Here is a 22,008-nt window from a genome sequence, read left to right on the forward strand (position 1 = left end):
GAACAGACATCCAATAAATTAAGGGAGGAGATGAATGAATCACTGGAATGATCTACCAAAAAATGCAGGAAGAAATAAGAGCAGTCCCATCCGCGTCCCATCCGCGTCCCATCACCCCAGCCTTCCCATCCGTCTGGCTCCCTCCAACCCTGCCGTTTTGCAGGTAATCAGGAGACTCCCAGACACGTCTCCCGGGTGCCCCCGGTTCATCCGCAGCCGCCCCAAGTCCCACGAGCCCCTGCAAGGAAGAAACTGGGGTGTGGCCAAAAAGGGGCGTGGCCTCCTGCCCGAGAGGTTTTGGAGGAACTTTCCTCAAGATAGTCAAAGCCATCTACCACAAGCCTACGGAAAGCATTATCCACAATGGAGAATGGCCTTTCCTCTAAGATCAGGCAAAAGACAAGGATGCCCACTCTCACAACTTCTCTTTAATATAGTACTGGAAATACTTGCGATAGCTGTTAGACAAGAAAAAGATATTAAGGGCATCCAGATAGGGAAGGAAGAAATCAAACTCTCACTATTTGCAGATGATATGATACTATATCTAGAGAAGCCCAAAGCCTCTACTAAGAAACTCTTGGAAACAATAAACTTATAAAGTAAAGTTGCAGGCTACAAAATCAATACCCAAAAATCCATGGCCTTCCTATATACAAACAATGAGGCAGAGGAAAGGGACATGAAAAAAGCAATCCCACTCACAATCGTGCCCCAGAAAATCAAGTACCTCGGAATCAGCTTAACCAGGGAAGTAAAAGACCTCTACAAAGAAAACTATAAAATGCTACTCCACGAAATAAGAGAGGACATGAGGATATGGAAACATATACCTTGCTCATGGATAGGGAGAATCAATATTGTCAAAATGGCAATACTCCCCAAAGCATTATACAGATTCAACGCGATCCCTATAAGGATACCCATGACATTCTTCAAAGAAACGGATCAAGCAATCCTAAAATTCATATGGAACAATAAACGTCCACGGATAGCTAAAACAATTCTTGGGAAAAGACGATGGGACGCATCACCCTCCCCAACCTCAAACTTTACTACAAAGCAGTAACAATTAAAACAGCATGGTACTGGAACAAAGGCAGACCCACAGACTGATGGAACAGGGTGGAATATCCCTACACGCAACCCCAAATGTATGATCATCTAATCATTGATAAGGGAGCAAGAAATGTGAAGTAGAGCAAGGAAAGCCTCTTTAACAAATGGTGCTGACACAACTGGACAACCACATGCAAAAGAATGGGCTTAGACCTCGACCTGTCACCATGCACAAAAGTCCGATCAAAATGGATTAAATACCTCAACATCAGACCACAGTCCATAAGGTACATTAAAGACAAGGTCGGCAAAACCCTCCACGATATTGAAGATAAAGGTATCTTCAAAGATGACATGCAACTGGTCAACCAAGTGGAAACAGAGATCAACAAATGGGACTACATTAAACTAAAAAGCTTCTGCACCGCAAAAGATACAGTGACCAGAATACAAAGACTATCTACATAATGGGAAAGGATATTTACACAATACCCATCAGATAAGGGGTTAATATCAATGGTATATAAAGCACTGGTTGAACTCTACAAGAAGAAAACATCCAACCCCATCAGAAAATGGGGTGAAGAAATGAACAGAAACTTTCCCAAGGAAGAGATACGAATGGCCAAAAGGCACATGAAAAAGTGCTCTACATCACTGATCATCAGGGAGATGCAGATCAAAACAACCATGAGATACCACCTCCCACCACAGAGACTAGCACACATCCAAAAGAACAAAAGCAACCGCTGTTGGAGAGGATGTGGGGAGAAAGGAACCCTTCTACACTGCTGGTGGGAATGCCGACTGGTTCAGCCCTTTTGGAAAACAATATGGATGACTCTCAAAAAATTAGAAATTGAGCTCCCATTTGACCCAGCAATACCACTGCTGGGAATATATCCCAGAGAAGCAAAAAAGTATAGTCGAAATGACATCTGCACGTATATGTTCATCGCAGCACTTTTTACAATATCCAGAATCTGGAAAAGCCCGAGTGCCGTAGAACATATGACAGGTTGAAGAAACTTTGGTACATCTATACAATGGAATACTATGCAGCTGTTAGAAAAAAGGAGGTCATGAATTTTGCATATAAGTGGATCGGCATGGAAAGTATCATGCTAAGTGAAATGAGTCAGAAAGAGAGAGACAGACATAGAAAGATTGCACTCATCTGTGGAATATAGAATAACAGAGTAGGAGACTAACCCCCAAGACTAGTAGAAATAAGTACCAGGAGGCTGACTCCATGGCTTGGAGGCTGGCCTCACATTCTGGGGAGAGGGAAACTCAGAGAAGGTATCACCAAGTATAATGTGGTCGGAGGCCATGCGGGGGAAGGGTGATGAGGGCTGAATGTACACTAGAGATGTAGACTAGAGACTGAACACAGTGGCCACTCAACACCTTTATTGTGAACCACAACACCTAATTAGAGAGAGAGAACAAAAGGGCGGGGTGGGGTGGGGGGGAGATGGGATTGGGGAGGGTAGGAGGGATGCTGGGTTTACTGGTGGTGGAGAATGGGCACTGGTGAAGGGATGGGTTCTTGAGCTTTGTATGAGGGAAACAAGAGCACAAAGATGAGTAAATCTGTAACTGTACCCTCACGGTGATTCACTAATTAAAAATAAATAAAGAAAAAAATATCTAAAGTATAAGAACTATTAAATGAGCTGTTAAAAGAGAACTGAAATAATTGTATATAAAAATAGGTTCAAAAGGTACTGGTTTAGTTCAAAACATAAGTTTTAAGAGATAACAGGTTTATTATATGAGACTGGATGATATTCCATGCATATTTTTTGGGACATCTATGAACTTTGAGAAGGAGGAAGTTTCTAATTTTATTTATGGATGCCGGTGATTCTTCTTTGTCCATAAGAGAACAATCTGATAACGAGAGTGCTTCGGCAGTTACTGATTGTAGAAAAACCTGGACTGTGAAGTTCATCCAGAAATGGCATTAAAGTGTTGTTTTTGTTTAGAGACTAATTGGTCTTCATTGACAAATGTCTCTGAACCAGGACTGGAACTGAAATATTGCTTAATGTGTGTAAACTCTGTATATGTAAACTCTGTATTGTAAAATGAAAAACAATTTCTGTAAAATAAGGTTATATTTTCTTAAGATTTTCTTGAGGTACTACTGGAAAGATTTGTGAAAGCATTTGTATTATTTATTACTGGTCATTTTAAACAAAAAAGGGGGAAATGTTGTTATACAACATCCCATAATCTCAGGCCTAGCTAGGCCTGGATGTTAACATCGTTTTCTGTTACTGTTTCCTAATGAACTGTTGACTAAGTTAATTTGCATATTCTGCCTATGTGGCTGAATATCATTGGTTAGTACATCAACCTACTTAGTAAAAGGGGGTTGAACAGGCTTCTCTCAGGCAGGCCATAACAAAAAACCTTCGGAGACAGTCATGTGATCCTCCTCCAGAATGTATATTTCTTCCTCGAGTGAAATGCCTCGGACTGTCAAATAAAATTGCAACATTGTTGCAACAGTGAGCATTGATGATATGGTAGCTAACAGGGGGGATTCTGAGTCTAAGAATATCTATCAATGAGGTGTGTGCATTTGTGTGAGTGTATGTGTGTTGTGGGATTTGGTTAAATTTTACTTGACTCTGATGTTCTCTGCCAACTGTTGAAAATACCCTTTAATTTTACTCTTTTGGGGCCCACACCTGGCAGTGCTCAGGGTCTCTTCATTCCTCTGTGATCAGGATTGACCCCTGATAGTGCTCAGGGGATCGATGGTGTTGCAGATTTGAAAGTGGCAGCCACATACCTAGCAAGTACTTCCTCAGCCTTGACACTGGCAATACCGGGAAAGGTCTTACTCACGAGCCCCCAACACAACTCCCTGATCTGTACACCCTTGGCTTTTAGTCTCATTTGGAATAAAACAATATTAACAGCATTACTTGTACTGGTATTCTGTGCCAGGCTGTTTTCACTCAGGGCATTCCAGAGTGGGTCAGGTGAGAACCCTCCCTGCCCCAAGGGACCCAGACCCTGCAGCCAACCTCCACTACCCAACTGCCACCACTCTCCAAGCTGCTTTATAAGATACTTCCTACCCATTTTCCATAATTACCACACTATATTTGATGGTGTTCAGAAAGTAGGCAACATAGTGTGTACATATATATATATATATGGATGATATGTATATATATATACACACATATATATATACATATATATACACACATATATATACATATATATATCGAAGAGCACAGCAAGCTGCCGAGAGTATCTCACCCGAACAGAAATAGCATGGCAAGCTATTGGTGGCATATTCAATATGCAAAAAACAGGAATGATAGGTCTCATTTCCCTGAGCCTGAAAGAGCCTCCAACATTGGGAAAGACGAGTAAGGAGAGGCTGCTAAAATCTCAGGGTTGGGAGGAATAGAGATTTTACTGGTGCCTGCTTGAGTGAATCAACAGTGGGATGACAGTGATAGTGATACTTGTAATATTTTTACCCATTTATTTTTATCCATTCATATTTCTTGTCCCAAAGTGGGTTGCATTATATGCAGAGCAGTACACAGATCAATGGGAACAGTATCACCAACGATGCAAAGACTGGTTAATAAGAGTACCAGGGAGAAATAAATGATCATAATCAATCAGCCCCTGGCATCGCTTGTGCAAAGACAGAAGGATGATCAACATCTGTATGAGATCCAGAACATTGTAGAACATTAGTCCCATGGGAACAGCTCTGGAGGAAGATCTTTCATCTTCTCCTGGTATATTTCATCAAAGGTTTCTGCTTGTGCCACTGTGAGGTGATTTTTCCAGTCCCCAGAAACACCTGATAATAATAAAAGAGAGACTCTGATTAAATGATGTCAGCTCTGCTGACACAAAGTCGTCTCCTCTTGGCCTGGGTACAAAACTTACCTCTGTCAAGTACTGATGCAGAACAGGAAAACTAAGAGCAAACAATTTCATGCTGTGCTAGGTTTCTTCACTTTACTGAGTGTAACTGACAAGGAAATAGTGTCACCCTCCCAAGCCCCTCTCTTTATCTCGATGATCACTTCTTTGTAGAATGGTGAGATTCTGGTGGTGAATCCATAATACAATTCACAGAGGATCTGATGTACTGAGTTTGAACGCTCTGTTTGGCTAGAGGTTGATGAATGCTTCAGTCTCATAGAAACAAAGGCCTTCTTTAAATTGATGAATGTTAGACAGAGCATCATCTTGAACTCTTGCGAAACCTCAATGAGCTTGTTCACCGTGTGGATATGGTTGATCCTGCTGAATTCTTTTTGGAACCCAGATTGCTCACATAGTTGTCCTTCATCTAGTGTTCTGCCAATCCTATTCAGGATGACTTGAGTGAACAACTTGTAGATGACGGACACAAGGCAGATTGTGTGATAGTTGCCGATGTCATGAATGTCTTCCTTCTTGTACAACAGAATGGTCCTTCTGGTTTTCCATTGGAACGGAACCTTCAAACAGGTAGCATATGAAAAGCCAAGCCAGTGTATTGATGAGTACTGAGGGTAGATTTTTCAAGTGTTTGGGTCTGATCTTGTGTGGACTGGGTGCTGTACGCATCTTTGTTGACAAAATGGCGTGTCGTATTTCAGAAGGGAGGATGTTGGAAAGACATATCCATCCTCCAGAATTTGGTATGCGGCAAGTGAACATGGCTATCAAAGAGACCCAACTAGAAGTCATGGATAACTTTTTCCACTGCCCTTCTGGAAGATGTGATAGATCCTTCTGGACGTTGGAGGGTAGTCATCTTGGTCTTATACTTAGCGAAGGGTAGGCGGGTGTTGCAAATATTTTCCCTGGCTTCTGCCGCATTGGCCAACACTGCAGCTCTTCTCTCTTTGAGGTCTTCCTTATCGCTTCTCTGCACAGCTTTGCAAGCTCAGATGTTAGCTTGTGATTGTCTAGCACGCGACAAGGACAAATGGAGATGTTACTGGTGCCTGTACAAGCAAATCGAAAATTGATGGGATGAAAAATGATACAAGTGAACTAGAAAGGACTGTGACAGAGTCATTTCTCATTTCTTTTTTTGTTGGTTTCTGGGCCTCAACTGGCTGTGTCAGAATTTTCTCTTAGGTCTTTGCTCAGGAATCACTCATGTCTTGGCTCAGAGTACCGTAGGTGTTGTTACATCAATCCTAGGTCGTCTGCATGCTATATAAGTGACTTCCATATTGTGTCTTCTCTCCAGTCCCTAGTTTTCTTCAGACTAATCTCAGCTTGGAGATCACAGGTCAGGATTTCAATGTCAGAATACCTGGGGGTCAGAGGGATATCTCTCTCCATGACAGGAGGTGCTCCCTTCCCATAACTACCTGGACACACTTTTGTTCACTATCTGCTTATAAGGAAACAAGTCATAGTAGTCTAGGGCTGCGTCTTCTTACCTAATTGTGGTAATGACCACTACAGACTTTACCTATTAATCCAGTTCTGAAGTCCTAGAAGCGAGGGGGGAGTCAGTGACCTTTCAAAGACAGAAATTATCCTGGAATACGCCTTTTTTTGCTCGTCAAAAAGTCATTGTCCTTCTCACACCAGAACAAGGTATTCTCACACAGCTGCCAAAATGTTCCTAGCCTCTACAGCATCAGCTTCCAACAAGCGACCTGGGAGTCAAGTTATCTGTTTCCATATGCAGCAGCATGAACTGCAGAACACAGGTCTCTTTTCCAAAGGAAAGAATCAGAATCAAGCCACAGGTTGCAGAAAAACAGTAGTTGACTGAGTCCCTGAGCAGGGACCAAACCCATAGTACAGGGATTAGTTCTTTGCCTTGCACATGGCCGTACCAATTTCTATCCCTGGCATCCCACAGGGTCTCCCCAGAACCACCAGGAGTAATTCCTGAGTGCAGAGCAGGAGTAAATACTGAGCATCACTGGCATGGCTCACACCACCCCATACTCCACCAAAAAAAGAGTTACATATCAAATTATCCCTAGATTTTAAGCATCAAGGAAAGCCTATTTATACTATCAGTATACCCCAACCTCTAGTCTGCCATGATGTGTCACCTGACTCTACAGCCCTGGGTCACAGCCCGGCCTGGCTTAGTATGACAATCATTTCCTTCCTTCTTCTACTCACACATCTTTGAAGCTGGAATTCTCCAAGTTTATGGCTGAGAAACTCTTCATCTTGAGCCCGAGGGTGGTGAATTCATTGAATTTTATTACACAAGGTCTGACACGAACTTGTAACAAAACAGCATTGTGCAGTTAAAAACCTGACCTGTCTTCCCAAAAGATGAAAATTATATTTTAGACTTTTCCTAGTTCAGGACAGTGACAAGACCAAGCCCAGTTTGAATGTCTTTCCCAGATCATTGAGCCTGGTCTGTTTGATGGTGGTGAGGAATTCGCAAGGATCCCTTTGTAAGCTGAATATCTGCATGGCAATTTCTGAGAAGAGAGAGAGATCTACTGACCTCACAGGACTCAGATGACCCCAAAGCAGGAATCAGCATCTGCCAGTGCCTGTAGCCCACGTCATAACTATGAGAGATTTTCATAGGTCATAGGAGAAGAGCAATGATTGATGGACAATGACCATGCATGAACTCAAACTCTTCTGATCTCAATCCTGTTATCCTTCCATACATACATAATTTTTCTTTACCTTTTCTCAACATGGTTGATTTCTTTAGATCAATATGAATACCATCCACAAGAGAATAATTGGACATCTTATTTTCTTTCATAGCCTTGAAGGAAGAATTCTCGAGGACTGAATCCAGGGCTTCTGGTTCTAATTCCATGCCCAGAAATCGGCAGATCTTCTGCACACTGCTTCTTGTGTCCTTGAAGAAGACCAGATAAGAGCAACAATTTGAAAGATGTCAGAGAGGAGATGAGAGGGAAGAAACCCCAAAGGAACAAGGGGAGGAGGAGCAGAAGAGCGAGCACTTGGAAATTCCTGCTCCCAGGAGCTGGATAGGATGGAAAAAGTCAGAGGGAACACAGGGTGTGATGAAGGCAGGTCCGCCTGATTCTCTGAGGAGTAGGTGAGCCCTTGCTGCTAAGCAGGGTCCAGAGTGGAACATGTTGAAAAGACTTTAGACACCTGTGGTCATAGTTACTCAAGAGAGATCCAGGGAGAAACTGACAAGGTGAGAGGGACGGACTGCAGCTCTCGTGGCGCCATCAAGGCTGTCCAGAAACACCCCGACTAAGGAGCCTATACTTGCACATTGTCATCCTATGCACAGTGTCAGTCATTGGACTGGGCGCACAAAGCACCAGAGGGAGATGATGAGAAAACGGATGAATCTCTGGAAGGACTTTGCTGTGACTTATGTACCTTAGTTTCTCCCAGAACTCAGAAGCTTTTCACTTCCTATTTTCATGAGTCTTGATTATGTTCCACAAGAAAACTTCTGACTTGAAAAATGATTATAAGGAAAGTTGTTTTGGTGGCTGGAAACTTGTTCAGGGAATGAACAGGAGTGAGTGTCAGAAGGAAACATTCTTTTTTTTTTAATTGAATCACTGTGTGGAAAGTTACAAAGCTTTCAGGCTTAAGTATCAGTTACACAATGCTCAAACACCCATCCCTTAACCAGTGCACATATTCCACCACCAAGAACCACAGTAAACCTCTCCTCCAGTCTCCAATTCCCCCAGCCCCCACCCCACCTGTGTAGCTGATAAATCTCACTTTACTTTCTCTTTACTTCGATTACATTCAATATTTCAACAAAAAACTCACTATTATTGTTTGGAATTTCACCCCCGCCCAAAGTCAGACCTGCTGGAAAGGAAGCATTTGATAATTTGTTTTCCATTGCTGAGAATGAAGACGTATGAGGTTGTGTGGCCACAATAGTGGCCGCGAGGGTTTGGATTTCTGTATTTTAGTATTTTAGTAACCAAGTCCAGAGAAATTTCTGCCAGAAGATCCATCATTTTTAGCTCGTACCACTCTGCCACATTATATTCCATGCATGAGTGCAATCTTTCTATGTCTGGATCTTTCTTTCTGACTCATTTCACCAACATGATCCTCCAATGAATGTTTTGGTAGGGAAGTATGTTGGGAAATAGGAGATAACTCCAGAGGCATCTGGGCAGCTCAAGTTACTTCCACAGCCCATAATTCCCACCCCCATGAGCACCATCCCCAGTGAGACCACATTGGAGGACCCAGTGCCTATGTGATTCTCATGCATTACCTTCTTCTGGGTAGGGCTGCTACTCTTTCAACGTTGTTAAAGGGAGCAAAGAACAATGGGTAAGAGGAAAGAGTCTGCAGAGTGCTCTCCAAAGTGAGGCACCCGTGGTACGAACGGTCCTCCCCCTGGGGACCTACCATATATCTACAGAGATGTTGGTTTGAGACCCAGAGTAGGAGGAACAGGTAATAAGATGAAGATAGTTTTGGGATTCCGACCAAAAGAACAAGAAAAAAGAGTTACCCTTTTCAACTCTTCATAACTCAGCAGCAGGAAGTTCTCCCGATCTCTCATGGGCATCCAGCCATGGGTATGGTCGAACCATGAACCATAGGGCACTGCAGGTGGGGAGGCAGAGAAAAAAGTGGGTCCCACACCACGGTGTTTAAGATCCTCTGAATGTCGAAACTCAGGCAACATTGCTCGCGCCTCTCCATAAGGGGGCCTTTGCTACAGTTCACTGATTGAAGGGGAGGAAGTGGGCACACAGTGCTCCAACATCCCGGGGTCTCTTACCCAAGTCAGCTCTGCAACAGCTTTTTGAGGCTCTACGAAGTTCCTGCCCAGTGACCCAACCACGGATGGAGAGACACAGTAGTGCATCTTGAATATATTGTCTCTTTATGATTTTGACAGTTGGTTTCATAATTATTTTCTCTTATGAAATGATCTCTGTCTATGTTTCTCTGTCTCTCTGTCTCTATCTCTCTGTCTCTTTTTGCCTGTATATCTCAACTATTCTGTTCTGAGAGCTTTGTCCTATGTTGAACTACTGTTTCCCAGGGAATGATCTAATGTGTCTATGTGACAGTGGTGGGCTTTCAGCTCCATTCATTCAAGATTTTCTCAGACATGTTTCCTTGTGTAATGACTTTTCTCGTGGATCATGTGAGTTTGGAAGGTTCAGGATCCCCCTAGGGGTTACATAGAATGTTATGTACTTTCTTTGTTGGAGTGTTGGGGGGTCACACACTACAGTACTTAGGGATTACTCTGAATCTGTGTGCAAGGCTTGGGGAGCCATGCAGGACTTCGGATCACATCAGAGTTGGCTTGGTGCAAGGCCAGTTGCTTCCCGCTGTGGTGTTTCTCTTCCAGCCCAGACTGCACTGAGTATAGCAGGTGTAGAGCATGTCTGTGCTCTTCTGTCTAATGATGCTGGTGGTAATCACTCTGCCTGCATGTTCTGCTCACTCCAGTTGTCCTTTGAGAAAGAGCCTAAACAAAGGCTCATTTTTCAGGTGCATATATGAACAGAATGTCTCACTTTTCCAGAGACCACGACATTTTCAGAAAAGTAGTATGAAACTTGGGCGGAAAGTTCATTGTTATCCTTCCACACAATATTTGAGACTCAAAAGTCACTCTGAAAGTTTGTTGAGTGTAATCAATGTTGATAAAATCATGTTGAGAACATTGAAAAATGAGTTAATCATTTATTAAAGCACGAATCTACCAAAAACTTGGACCCAACTGATCCCATTAAGTAATTTGACCCAACTTTGATTTGCTTTTGAAAATTAAGTGATTCTGAGCACAGAGATATTTGAGTATTATTTGCTACCAGTAATTGCACATCAGAGACGTGCATCTGACAATATAATATCGATTGAGAAAAAACTCAGGCTGGCTTCATTACAGGGAGACTGAAGATGTTTGCCTTGGCCAGAATAACATGGAAGCTGATGAAGTGACTGGCACTCAAGTCTGGGCAAAAAGCAAGCCAAATAGTATAAGAACTTGTCCAGGTAACATGCTTAGTTGAAGTTTTTGGGACTCAGGAGTAAAAGATTTTTAAAATGTGACATTCAGAACTGTCTGGGAAAAGGAGATAAAGAACTTTCCATTCATGCAGAAGAACGGATGGGATAAAGGCAGGGGCAATATTACTGCAGGTCAACACTTTCAAAACTCAACCCTCTCCCAGTGTTGCAACAATGTTGCAATTTTACCGCATAGTCAGAGGCACTTTACTCGCAGAAGAAATATATATTTTTGGGGGAGGATCACAGGACTGCCTCTGGAGATTTTGTGTTATGGCCTGCCAGAGAGCAGCTGAATATACAAATCAACCAACGGAAACAGTAACCGTCATTTAAAGTTTCAGTAACCAAAACATAGACCATCGTTTACATCCAGGCCTACCTAGGCCTGGGATTATGGGATGTTGTATACCAACACCCAGAACATAAAACGTTACTAAAAATGAGTGGATAGAGAAGAAATAAACGTGTGTTTAGAGGAAAAATGTTGCAGACATAGAAGAAATTCCTCATATGCCCAGAGCAAAATGCATTATTGTGTAAGGTTCCTAATGAATATTATAATCTTTTTTTTAATTCTTTTATTAATTCACCATGTGGAAAGTTACAAAGCGTTCAAGTTAAAGTCTCAGTTATACAATGCTCAAACACCCATCCCTTCACCAGTGCACATATTCCATCACCAAGAATCACGATATACCTCCCCCCTTCCCCCCACCTCCCCAGCCCCCCACCCCGCATGTGTAACTGGTAAATTTCACTTTACTTTCACTTTACTTTGATTACATTCAATATTTAAACAAAAAAAAATTCCCTATTATTGATTTGGAGTTTCTCCCCCCTAAAGTCGATCTGCTGAAAAGAAAGCATTTGGTCATTTGTTTTCCATTGCTGAGAATGAAGAGATATGAAGTCAGGAGGCCGCACTAGCAGCACCATAGTTTTGGATTTCTGTATTTTAGTATCTAGTAATTAAGTCCAGAGAAATGTCTGCCAGGAATCGCAACATTGTAAGGTTGTACCTCTCAGCTACTTTATATTACACATATGAGTGCGATCTTTCTATGTCTGTCTCTTTCTTTCTGACTCATTTCACTCAGCATGATACTTTCCATGTTGATCCACTTATATGCAAATTTCATGACTTCATGTTTTCTGACAGCTACGTAGTTTCCATTCTGTAAATATACCAGAGTTTCTTTAGCCAATCATCTGTTTTCGGGCACTCTGGTTTTTTCCATATTGTGGCTATTGTAGACAGAGCGGCAATGAACATGGAATTGCAGATGTCATCTCTACTATACCTTTTTTTTCTTTTTGGGTCACACCTGGCTATGCACAGGGGTTACTCCTGGCTCTACACTCAGGAATTACTCCTGGCTCTACACTCAGGAATTACTCCTGGTGGTGCTCGGGGGACCATATGGGATGCTGGGAATCGAACCCGGGTCGGCCGCATGCAAGGCAAAACGCCCTACCCGCTGTGCTATTGCTCCAGCCCCTCTACTATACCTTTTTGCCTCTCCGGGATATATTCCCAGGAGCGGTATTGCTGGGTCAAATGGGAGCTCAATTTCTAACTTTTTGAGAATCGTCCATTTTGTTTCCCAAAAGGGCTGAACCAGTCGGCATTCCCACCAGCAGTGAAGGAGAGTCCTTTTCTCCCCACATCCACGCCAACACCGGTTGCTTTTGTTTTTGGGGATGTGGGCCAGTCTCTGTGGTGTGAGATGATATCTCATTGTTGTTTTGATCTGCATCTCCCTGATAATTAGTGATGTTGAACATTTTCTCATGTGCCTCTCAGCCATTCCGGTTTCTTCTTTGGAAAAGTTTCTGTTCATTTCATCACCCCATTTTTTGATTGGGTTGGCAGTTTTCTTCTTGTGGAGTTCAACCAGTGCATTGTATACCCTTGTTATCAACCCTTTATCGGATGGGTACTGCATAAATATCCTTTCCCATTCTGTAGATTGTCTTTGTATTTTGGTCACTGTTTCTTTTGAGTTGCAGAAGCTTCTTAGTTTGAGATAGTCCCATTTATTTATCTTTGTTTTCACCTGCTTGGCCAGTGGCATGTCAGCTTTGAAGATACCTTTGGCTTCAATGTCGTGGAGGGTTTTGCCGACCTTATCTTCAATGTACCTTAGGGATTCTGGTCTGATGTTGAGGTCTTTAATCCAGTTTGATCTGATTTTTGTACATGGTGATAGATGGAGGTCTAAGCCCATTTTTTTGCATGTAGCTGTCCAGTTTTGCCAGCACAATTTGTTAAACATGCTTTCCTTGCTCCACTTCACATTTCTTGCTCCCTTATCAAAGATTAGATGATCATATATTTGGGGGTGTGTGTCAGAGTATTCAACTCTATTCCATTGGTTTGCAATTCTGCCTTTGTTCCAATACCATGCTGTTTTTTTTTTAAAAACAAATTTTATATAAGTGCATATAAACATTTGTATATTGGCATAATAAAACAATCACCGAACCATACTACAAATAATTTTAAACTATTCTAATCATTTAAATAAATTGGAATAATTTTAAGCATATTCTGTATCTCCAGATAAGTTAACTGAGTCTCTCTTTTTAATTATGTCTATATAAAATATATGCTTATTTTCAAAAATTACTTGAAGTACATTTTTTTTTAATTTTTATTAAATCACCATGTGGAAAGTTACAAAGTTCTCAGGTTTATATGTCAGTTATACAATATTCAAACACCCATCCCTTCACCAGTGCCCAAATTCCACCACCAGAAACCCCAGTTTACCCCCCGCCCCCACCCCTACCCCCTACTGTATAACTAATGAATTTCACTTCATTTTTTCTTTACCTTGATTACATTCCATAATTCAACACAAAACTCACTATAGTTGACATAACTCTCTCTCTCTCTTTTTTTTCTCTTTTTCCTTTTCCATTTTTTTTTAATTTTTCCCCCTCATCCCCCTTCCTGCGCCTCATAATATGGTGTACTCCACGCCACGTTGGCCAGCGTGGGGCTTTTGCTTAGCTCATAGTCCAGAGGTGGCTGTTACATTAAGAACCTTCAATATTTCAACAAAAACTTACTGTTATTATTTGGAGTTTCCCCCCCAAGTCTGACCTGTTCAAATAGAACCCTTTCACATTGATGACAATTATAAATGTTAAGTCGCGCGGACGCGGAAGCGTCCGCGCGGTTTTGGATTTCTGTATAAAGTCCTGGGAAAATTCTGCCAGAAATTACATATTTCCTCCGTTAGCCGGCGTGGGGCAAAGGCTTAATTCACAGTCTCCATACATGGGTGCAGGCACTTGCTGGAACCCCAATTCCTAAAGCTGTCTCTGGTTCCCGCTTGTTCCACATCCACCGGCTCTGCAGGGGCATGGGCGCCCGGGCCGAAAACCCGGCCGGCCGGAGCCGAGCACGGGCCCGACTAGGGCTGGCTCTCAATACCATGCTGTTTTAATGACTACCGCTTTGTAGTAGAGTTGGAAGTTGGGGAGGTTGATTCCTCCCATTTTCTTTTTCCCAAGGATTGCTTTAGCTATTCGTGGGGGCTTATTGTTCCATATGAATTTCAGGAGAGCTTGCTCCATTTCTTTGAAGAATGTCAAGGGTATCCCTATAGGGATCGCATTGAATTTGTACAATGCTTTGGGGAGAATTGCAATTTTGACAATATTAATTCTTCCAATCCATGAGCAGGGGATGTCTTTCCATTTCCTTGTGTCCTTTTTATTTCCTGAAGTAGTTTTTTATAGTTTTCATTATACAAGTCCTTTACCTCCTTTGTTAAGCTGATTCCGAGGTACTTGATTTTTTGAGGCGCAATTGTGAATGGGATTGCTTTTCTCAGGTCACTTTCTTCTCTCTCATTATTTGCATATAGGAAAGCAATGGACTTTTGGGTATTGATTCTATAGCCTGCAACTTTACTATACGACTCTATTGTTTCTAGGAGTTTCTTGGTAGAGGTTTTAGGGTTCTCTAGGTATAGTATCATATCATCTGCGAATAGTGAGAGCTTGATTTCTTCCTTTCCTACCTGAATGCCCTTGATATCTTTTTCTTGCCTAATCGCTATTGCAAGTACTTCCAGTACTATATTGAACAGAAGTGAAGAGAGTGGGCATCCTTGTCTCATCCCTGTTCTCAGAGGGAAGGGTCTTAGTTTTTCCCCATTGAGGACAATGCTTGCCATAGGCTTGTGATAAATGGCTTTGACTATATTGAGGAAGGTCCCTTCTATACCCATTTTGGCGAGTGTTTTCATCATAAACGGATGCTGAATCTTGTCAAATGCTTTCTCTGCATCTATTGATATGATAATATGATTTTTATCTTTTCTTTTGTGGATATGATGGATTATGTTGATTGATTTCCGGATGTTAAACCATCCTTGCATCCCCGGGATGAATCCCACTTGGTCGTGGTGTATAATCTTTTTGATGAGTTGTTGAATTCTATTTGCTAATATTTTGTTGAGGATCTTCGCATCTGTGTTTATCAGGGATATTGGCCTGTAGTTTTCTTTTTTTGTGGTGTCTTTGTTTGCTTTTGGTATTAGGGAGATATGAGCCTCATAGAAACTGTTTGGGAGGGTTTCTGTTTCTTCAATTTCCTGGAAAAGCTTGAGAAGGACTGGCATAAGGTCCTCTTTAAATGTTTGGAAGAACTCGCTAGTGAATCCATCTGGACCTGGGCTTTTGTTTTTGGGAAGACTTTTGATTACCATTTCAATTTCCTTGATGTTAATTGGACTATTCAGGTACTCCAGGTCTTCTTGATTCAGCCTTGGGAGATTATAGGAGTCGAGGAATTTATCCATTTCTTCTAGGTTCTCTTGTTTCGTGGCATAGAGATTTTCAAATTAGTCTCTGATGATCTTTTGAATTTCATTGGTTTCTGTTGTGATGTCCCCCTTTTCATTTCTGATTCGGCTTATAAGGGTTCTCTCTCTCTCTTTCTTTGTGAGTCTTGCTAGTGGTTTATCAATCTTGTTTATTTTCTCGAAGAACCAGCTCTTGGTTTCATTGATCTTTCAAATTGTCTTTTGGGTTTCCATGTCGTTAATTTCTGCTCTAAGTTTTATTTTCTCTTTCCTTCTGCCTGGTTTGGGCTCCTTTTGTTGGTCCTTTTCTAAGGTCTTGAGCTGTGAAGTCAAGTTATTTATGTGGGCCCTTTCTTCCTTCCTGAGATATGGTTGCAGAGCTATAAATTTTCCCCTTAAAACGGCTTTAGCTGCGTCCCACAGGTTCTGGTAGCTCGTGTCTTCATTCTCATTTGTTTCTAGGTACCTTTTGATTTCTTCCTTGATTTCCTTCCTGACCCACTCATTGTTCAATATCGAGCTATTTAATTTCTTGGTATTTGATTTGGTTTTCTGCATCTGTCCACAATTAAGTTTTATCTTCAGTGCATCATGGTCTGAAAAGATAGCTGGTACAATGTCTATCTTTTTTATTCTGTTGAGGTATGCTGTGTGGCCTAGTGCATGGTCTATTCTGGAAAATGTTCCATGTGCACTGGAAAAGAATGTGAATTCCTTTTTTGGGGGATATAAAGCCCTGTATAGATCTATTAGCCCTCTCTCTTCTATTTCTTCCTTCAAAGCCAGTATTTCCTTGGTGAGTTTTAATCTTCTTGATCTGTCCAGAGGAGACAGTGCGGTGTTGAAGTCTCCAAATACTATTGTGTTGCTCGAGATGTCCTTCTTAAGGTCTCTTAGCAGCTGTTGTAGGTATTTAGCTGGTCCCTCATTGGGTGCGTAGACATTTAGGAGTGTGATTTCTTCCTGATGTACATATCCTGTGATTAATAAAAAGTGGCCTTCACTATCCCTTCTAATCCTTTTCAACCTGAAGTCTATGTTGTCTGATACTAGTAACACCACCCCAGCTTTCTTGAGGGAGTTGTTTGCTTGCAGGATTGTTTTCCATCCTTTGACTTTGAGTCTGTGTTTGTTCTGGCTATTCAGATGTGTTTCTTGCAGGCAGCAGAATGTTGGGTTCAGTCTTTGAATCCATTTTGCCAGTCTGTGTCTCTTAATTGGTGAATTCAGACCATTGACATTAAGGGAGATTATTGTTATGGGATTTTGTGCCATCTTTGTGCAAGGGTTTGTTGTGCTTGTAGTGGTTGTTCTTGTCTTACAATAGCCCCTTTAGTGCTTCTTTTAGGTTTGGTTTTGAGTCTATGAAGTTCTTGAGCTGTTGTTTATCCTCAAAGTAGTATATGATCCCTTCTAGTTTGAATGAGAGTTCAGCCGGATAAAGTATTCTTGGTGAAGCGTTGATTTCATTGAGTTTTTTCACTATATCCCACCATTGCCTTCGAGCTTGGAGGGTTTCCTCTGATAGATCTGCCGTGAGTCTAAGGGGAGCTCCTTTGTATGCAATTTCCTTCTTGGATCTTGCTGCTTGCAGTATAGTATCTCTGAACGATGTCCATCATTGTAACTATGATATGTCTTGGGGTTTTTCTATTAGGATCTCTTTTAGCTGGCACTCTCCGGGCGCCTTGAATCTGGATGCCCGCATTGTCCAGCTGTGGGAAGTTTTCCGGAATGATTTGTTTGACTGTGTCTTTTTCGTTGGGGTTGGTTCCCTGTGGTTCTGGTAGTACAATGATTCTAATGTTGTTCCTCTTGAAATCATCTCCTAGGACTCTGATTCTGGCTAGAGCTATTTTGAGGTCTCTTGCCATGGTTTGTTTTTGCCTGTAGGCCTCTTGCAGGTCATCTTCAAGCATACTGAATCTGTCTTCGGCTACAGTCATCCTATTGTTGAGGGCAGCCAGAGAGTTTTTGATTTCATGTACCGAATCCTTCATTTCTTTTTGAAGTTTTTTTATTTCTGCTCTCATTTCTTCCAGGATTTTGTCGGCTGTCTGTTGTATTGTTTCTGCCAGGTCTTCCTTGAAGTTGTCCATCTTTGCATTGAGTTCATTGAACATGTTGAGGATTTCAACTCTGAATTCTTTCTCAGTGAGGTCAAGTTTGTAGGAAGCGCCCCTTGAGGTTTCCGGACTCCTTGGATCGTCCTCTGCTTGCACTGGGGATTTTCGCTGTTTCTTCATGTTGTTGTTGTGGTATGAAAGAGGGCCCTTGGAGATGAGTATTCCTGTTACCTTTTATTGCGAAAAAGGATTGTGGATAGGCTCAATTAATAGCGGTTGCCTTTTTACTTGCCGTTTGTAGAACCTGGTCTCCTACTGAGATGTTTCCTTCAGTTCTCATGTGAAGTCTTGTGTTTTATTGTCCTACTGCTTGCAAATAGCTAGGATGTTAGTCTTGGATAGGATGTTGAGGAAACTATCTGCCACCTTGTTAGCGACGGCCGCCGGTGATCGAATATTATAATCTTTTGACACTAAAATATCTCTGGCCTGGCCCTGAGAAGTGACACAACTAAACATGATTGTTGCAAAATGTTATCAGAAATGCACAGACAAGTGCTATCCATCCTGGGGTCTGTCCCACTGCAGCTTTGCCATTCAAAGTCTGTCTTGACATAGGAAATCTTGTGCCTGCATCAGTTCCTTCACTTCACTTCCTCACCTGCATCATTTATCTCCCTTCACTTCCCACCTATCACCAGAATGAGCTTGAGCACAGAACTGTGTCACTTTTGAAACCAAGACAGACCCACATCACATTTCTTTGATGAGTATCTATTTATAGTTGTTCTACTTGGTGGTTAGTTATGTTGTTTTCTCCTACTGGACTCATTTATAATTAACTTGTATTATTGGTGTGAATGCCTACATTCATTTATATTTAACTTGTATCATCAGTGTGAATGATTGTGCTCATTTATAATTAATTTGAATCATCGCTCTTTAAAATAGGAATGAGTAGCATAGTTGTAAGGTCAGTATGAGGCAAGCTAATATGAAGCAAGGGGACATTTGTTGACCCATAACATGTTAATAAGTATGAATTTCTGGGTATATGATTCCTATGAGAACACAGCAATCTTAGAATAGGTGGCTTTCAAATAGGAACATAAAACTTCTATCTGTTATTAAAAATAGACTGTCAGAAGAAAGGAGAATTCTGATTTGTTAAGATCGAAAACAAAGATCACGAATATAACATGACTGTTTATTGTACTTGCACCCAATTGTAGTTTCTAATACAGCCAATAGCTACATCATTGATAAGAAATGAATAAGCAGCTCATATTAACATCAGAAATATTGGATCTTATTTCAGCTACACCAGACAGATATCAGGATGACAAAACTAGGAATAGGGATGTGGCTCAGTGACAGATTATAGAATTGACATTCCTAGCACCTCAAAAACAAGCAGGTAGAAAGGTATTGAGGACAAAGATAATTTGGCCAACATGAGATTACAGTTAGACTAATAATACTAGGGCAGGTTAGCATGAAAATTACTGATCAGTAACATCAATTTTACTGTTCTGTCAGTAAATGCAGAGAACAGTGAGTTTCTATGTCACAATAATGAATTGTGTTAAAGAGAAAAGAAGAAATCATTCCCATTCAAGAATATCCAGAGAATGACAGAAGGTCAATGACCTGTGCAGTTAAGACAACAAGACATTGATGGCAGCATGTGAAGGTAACAAAAATCAATGAAAAGACACCTGTGTTCTTGGATCTCCGGGAGCATGGCTGTGGTGGGTGTGTGTAGAGTACAGAGGGAACTAGAGAATCAGTGCAATTCTTATCAAAATTCCATGACATCTCTGGAGACATAGAAATGTGTATCTACAGTATCTACAGTATGCAAAGTAGAAAAGACTTTAAGTAATCCAGTCTCACAAAAGCAACAGGAATAGAGCTGTAGACTTCACACACCCTGATTTCTCATGTGATCACAAAGTTATGGCATCAATATGTTATAGTTCTGGACTCAAAATGGCATGTCATTTGGTGGGCTCAAGAGAATGCACATATTCAGTCATCAACCTTTAATGTTCACACATCAGAATCATAGACAAGAGCAGTACAGCAATGGCTCAGATGATTGTTCCATCAGTGTTACTATGAAAAGTGGTTTCAGTGTGAAAAAGTATGAAGCCAATGTCTGTCTTATGCCACTCACAAATTGGAGTCAAATGGGTCCAAAATTTGAGTTTTGATTGAGATCTAGGGAGTTCAGGGCTTAGTTCTGTTTATGTGCTCAGAATTCACTCCTGGGAAGCTCAGGGAACTGTATGGAGTTTCAGAAATCACACAAAGGTCCATCATGTGTGAAGCAAGATCCTCACCATTCTGTGGTTTCTCTAGCACCAAAATGGGTCAAATATTGAATGTAAGATTTCAAACCATGAAACTTCACCATGTGGGACAAGAAATTATGGAATCTTGGCAAAGATATACCCCAAGATGTCTTGGGAAGTCAGGATTCTTTCATCCAGGTATTGGATGAAAAGCTGACCCCAAGACTGTATCCCCAGGGGAACAAAGGATGGGAGGACTAATACTGAATTTTGTCCAGTGATTCCTGAAGCGCTATATTTGTGAGGTTGCACTCCAGTAGAGAATTGGGATGTAGAAAAATCAGTCTCCATACTGACAAACCAGCCGCTAATTTTTGGGAAGACATTGAGTTACCATCTGGGTGTAACGTGAGATCCCATAAAGGACTCTGACATCCTCCATCCAACTACTGTATTTTACAGTCACTCACCATTTCCTTCGAGAAACCAATCAAAATATTGTTCCATTGATTCTGCTTCTTGAACATATTTTAAGCCTTTCCAGAACAAATGGCCAGACACAATAACATCTCTGGGATTTCTAATGACATAAATTACCTTCAATAGAAAAAGGGGGTAAAAATCAACCATTGGAATTAAGTTCTGCCCTTTCTATGAAAATTCATTCATATTGAGAAACATCAGTTTAGAACATGACTGTGTTTCCAGTGTGCCACAAAGGACATCCTTTGGTCTCCCCTCAGACTCGAGCTTCCACAATTCACCAAACAATCCCTCCTTTTACTTGAATCTATCCCCACTGAGGTGATCACCCATATTCTATTTTTTAAACCATACATCCTTTTTATTGTCAAGTCATAAAGAGGTATCAAAATTAAAAGCAAAAATTACAGGGCAAGACAACATAACTACTAGGAGCGTCAAAGGAAGTGAAAATGGAACTAGGCACAGGGCAATATGAATTAATGAACATGGGAAGGACAAGGATGGGAAGAACAATGAGCATGTGCTGAAGATACTAGGGGAGAGGATCTGCTGTTGATCTTAGACAAGCGCCTAGATAAAGAACTAATGGGACAAGATTTCAAAACCCTACTTTGTGCTTAAGAGTCATCCTCGCCATTGGCACTGTCTCTGTCATCCTCTACTTCCTCAGCCTCTTTTTCATCATCCTTGATCAACTCCAGCTGGTCTTCCCCCAATCTTCATTATCATCATCATCGAGCAGATCCCCCTCCTCAGCAGAGTCATCTGCACCCCCCTCAGATTCCATCTTCACATTAGTCTCATCCTTCTTCAGGGAGTTGCTGCTCTGCTCCTCTTCTGATTTGTCATTCTTCATCTCTACTGCTTGTCTGCTTTGTTCCTTTTCTATTTTTCCAGGTTTTCCAGTACAGAATCCACTTTTTGTTTTATCTGATCACCCATATTCTTAATAATAATTTTTATCAACCTAAAGTCTTACTTTCATTGATCATTTCTGGTCAGTTTGGAGGGGATTTTTTTGGAAAATATGTTGTTCAGGGCATATGCCTGGCTCTGCTTTTAGGGATCATTCCTGCTTGGGCATAAGGGATGATATTGGGCCCTGGGGATTGAAGCTGAGAGGCACACATACAAAGCAAACACCCTTCCTTCTGCACTATTGTTCCTGCCCTCTTTGCTCATTTTGTTTAGAAATGATTAAAGTCATCATAAGTTACTCATCTTTATTGTTTAGTTTGCTTCATAGGGCTTAATACTGTCAGGCTTCAAACTCATCAAAACAAAACATTTGCT

The 22,008-nt window shown here is 41.4% G+C and overlaps 1 protein-coding gene across 1 annotated transcript in view; it reads right to left on the reverse strand.

Moving 5' to 3' along the window:
- Positions 1-4,793: 4,793 nt before the first annotated feature.
- LOC101551431 (sulfotransferase 2A1-like) overlaps positions 4,794-22,008 on the reverse strand; it is a 43,767-nt gene continuing 26,552 nt past the window's right edge. Inside the window, exons 3-6 of the mRNA XM_055146234.1 lie at positions 20,700-20,826; positions 9,524-9,618; positions 7,729-7,909; positions 4,794-4,906 (exon numbers count right to left, since the gene is read on the reverse strand). Of these exons, the coding sequence (XP_055002209.1) occupies positions 4,794-4,906; positions 7,729-7,909; positions 9,524-9,618; positions 20,700-20,826 (516 nt within the window). The remainder of the gene's footprint in view (positions 4,907-7,728; positions 7,910-9,523; positions 9,619-20,699; positions 20,827-22,008) is intronic.

The sequence above is a fragment of the Sorex araneus genome, chromosome 8 (genome assembly GCF_027595985.1).
Source record: "Sorex araneus isolate mSorAra2 chromosome 8, mSorAra2.pri, whole genome shotgun sequence".
NCBI classification, from domain to species: Eukaryota; Metazoa; Chordata; class Mammalia; order Eulipotyphla; family Soricidae; genus Sorex; species Sorex araneus.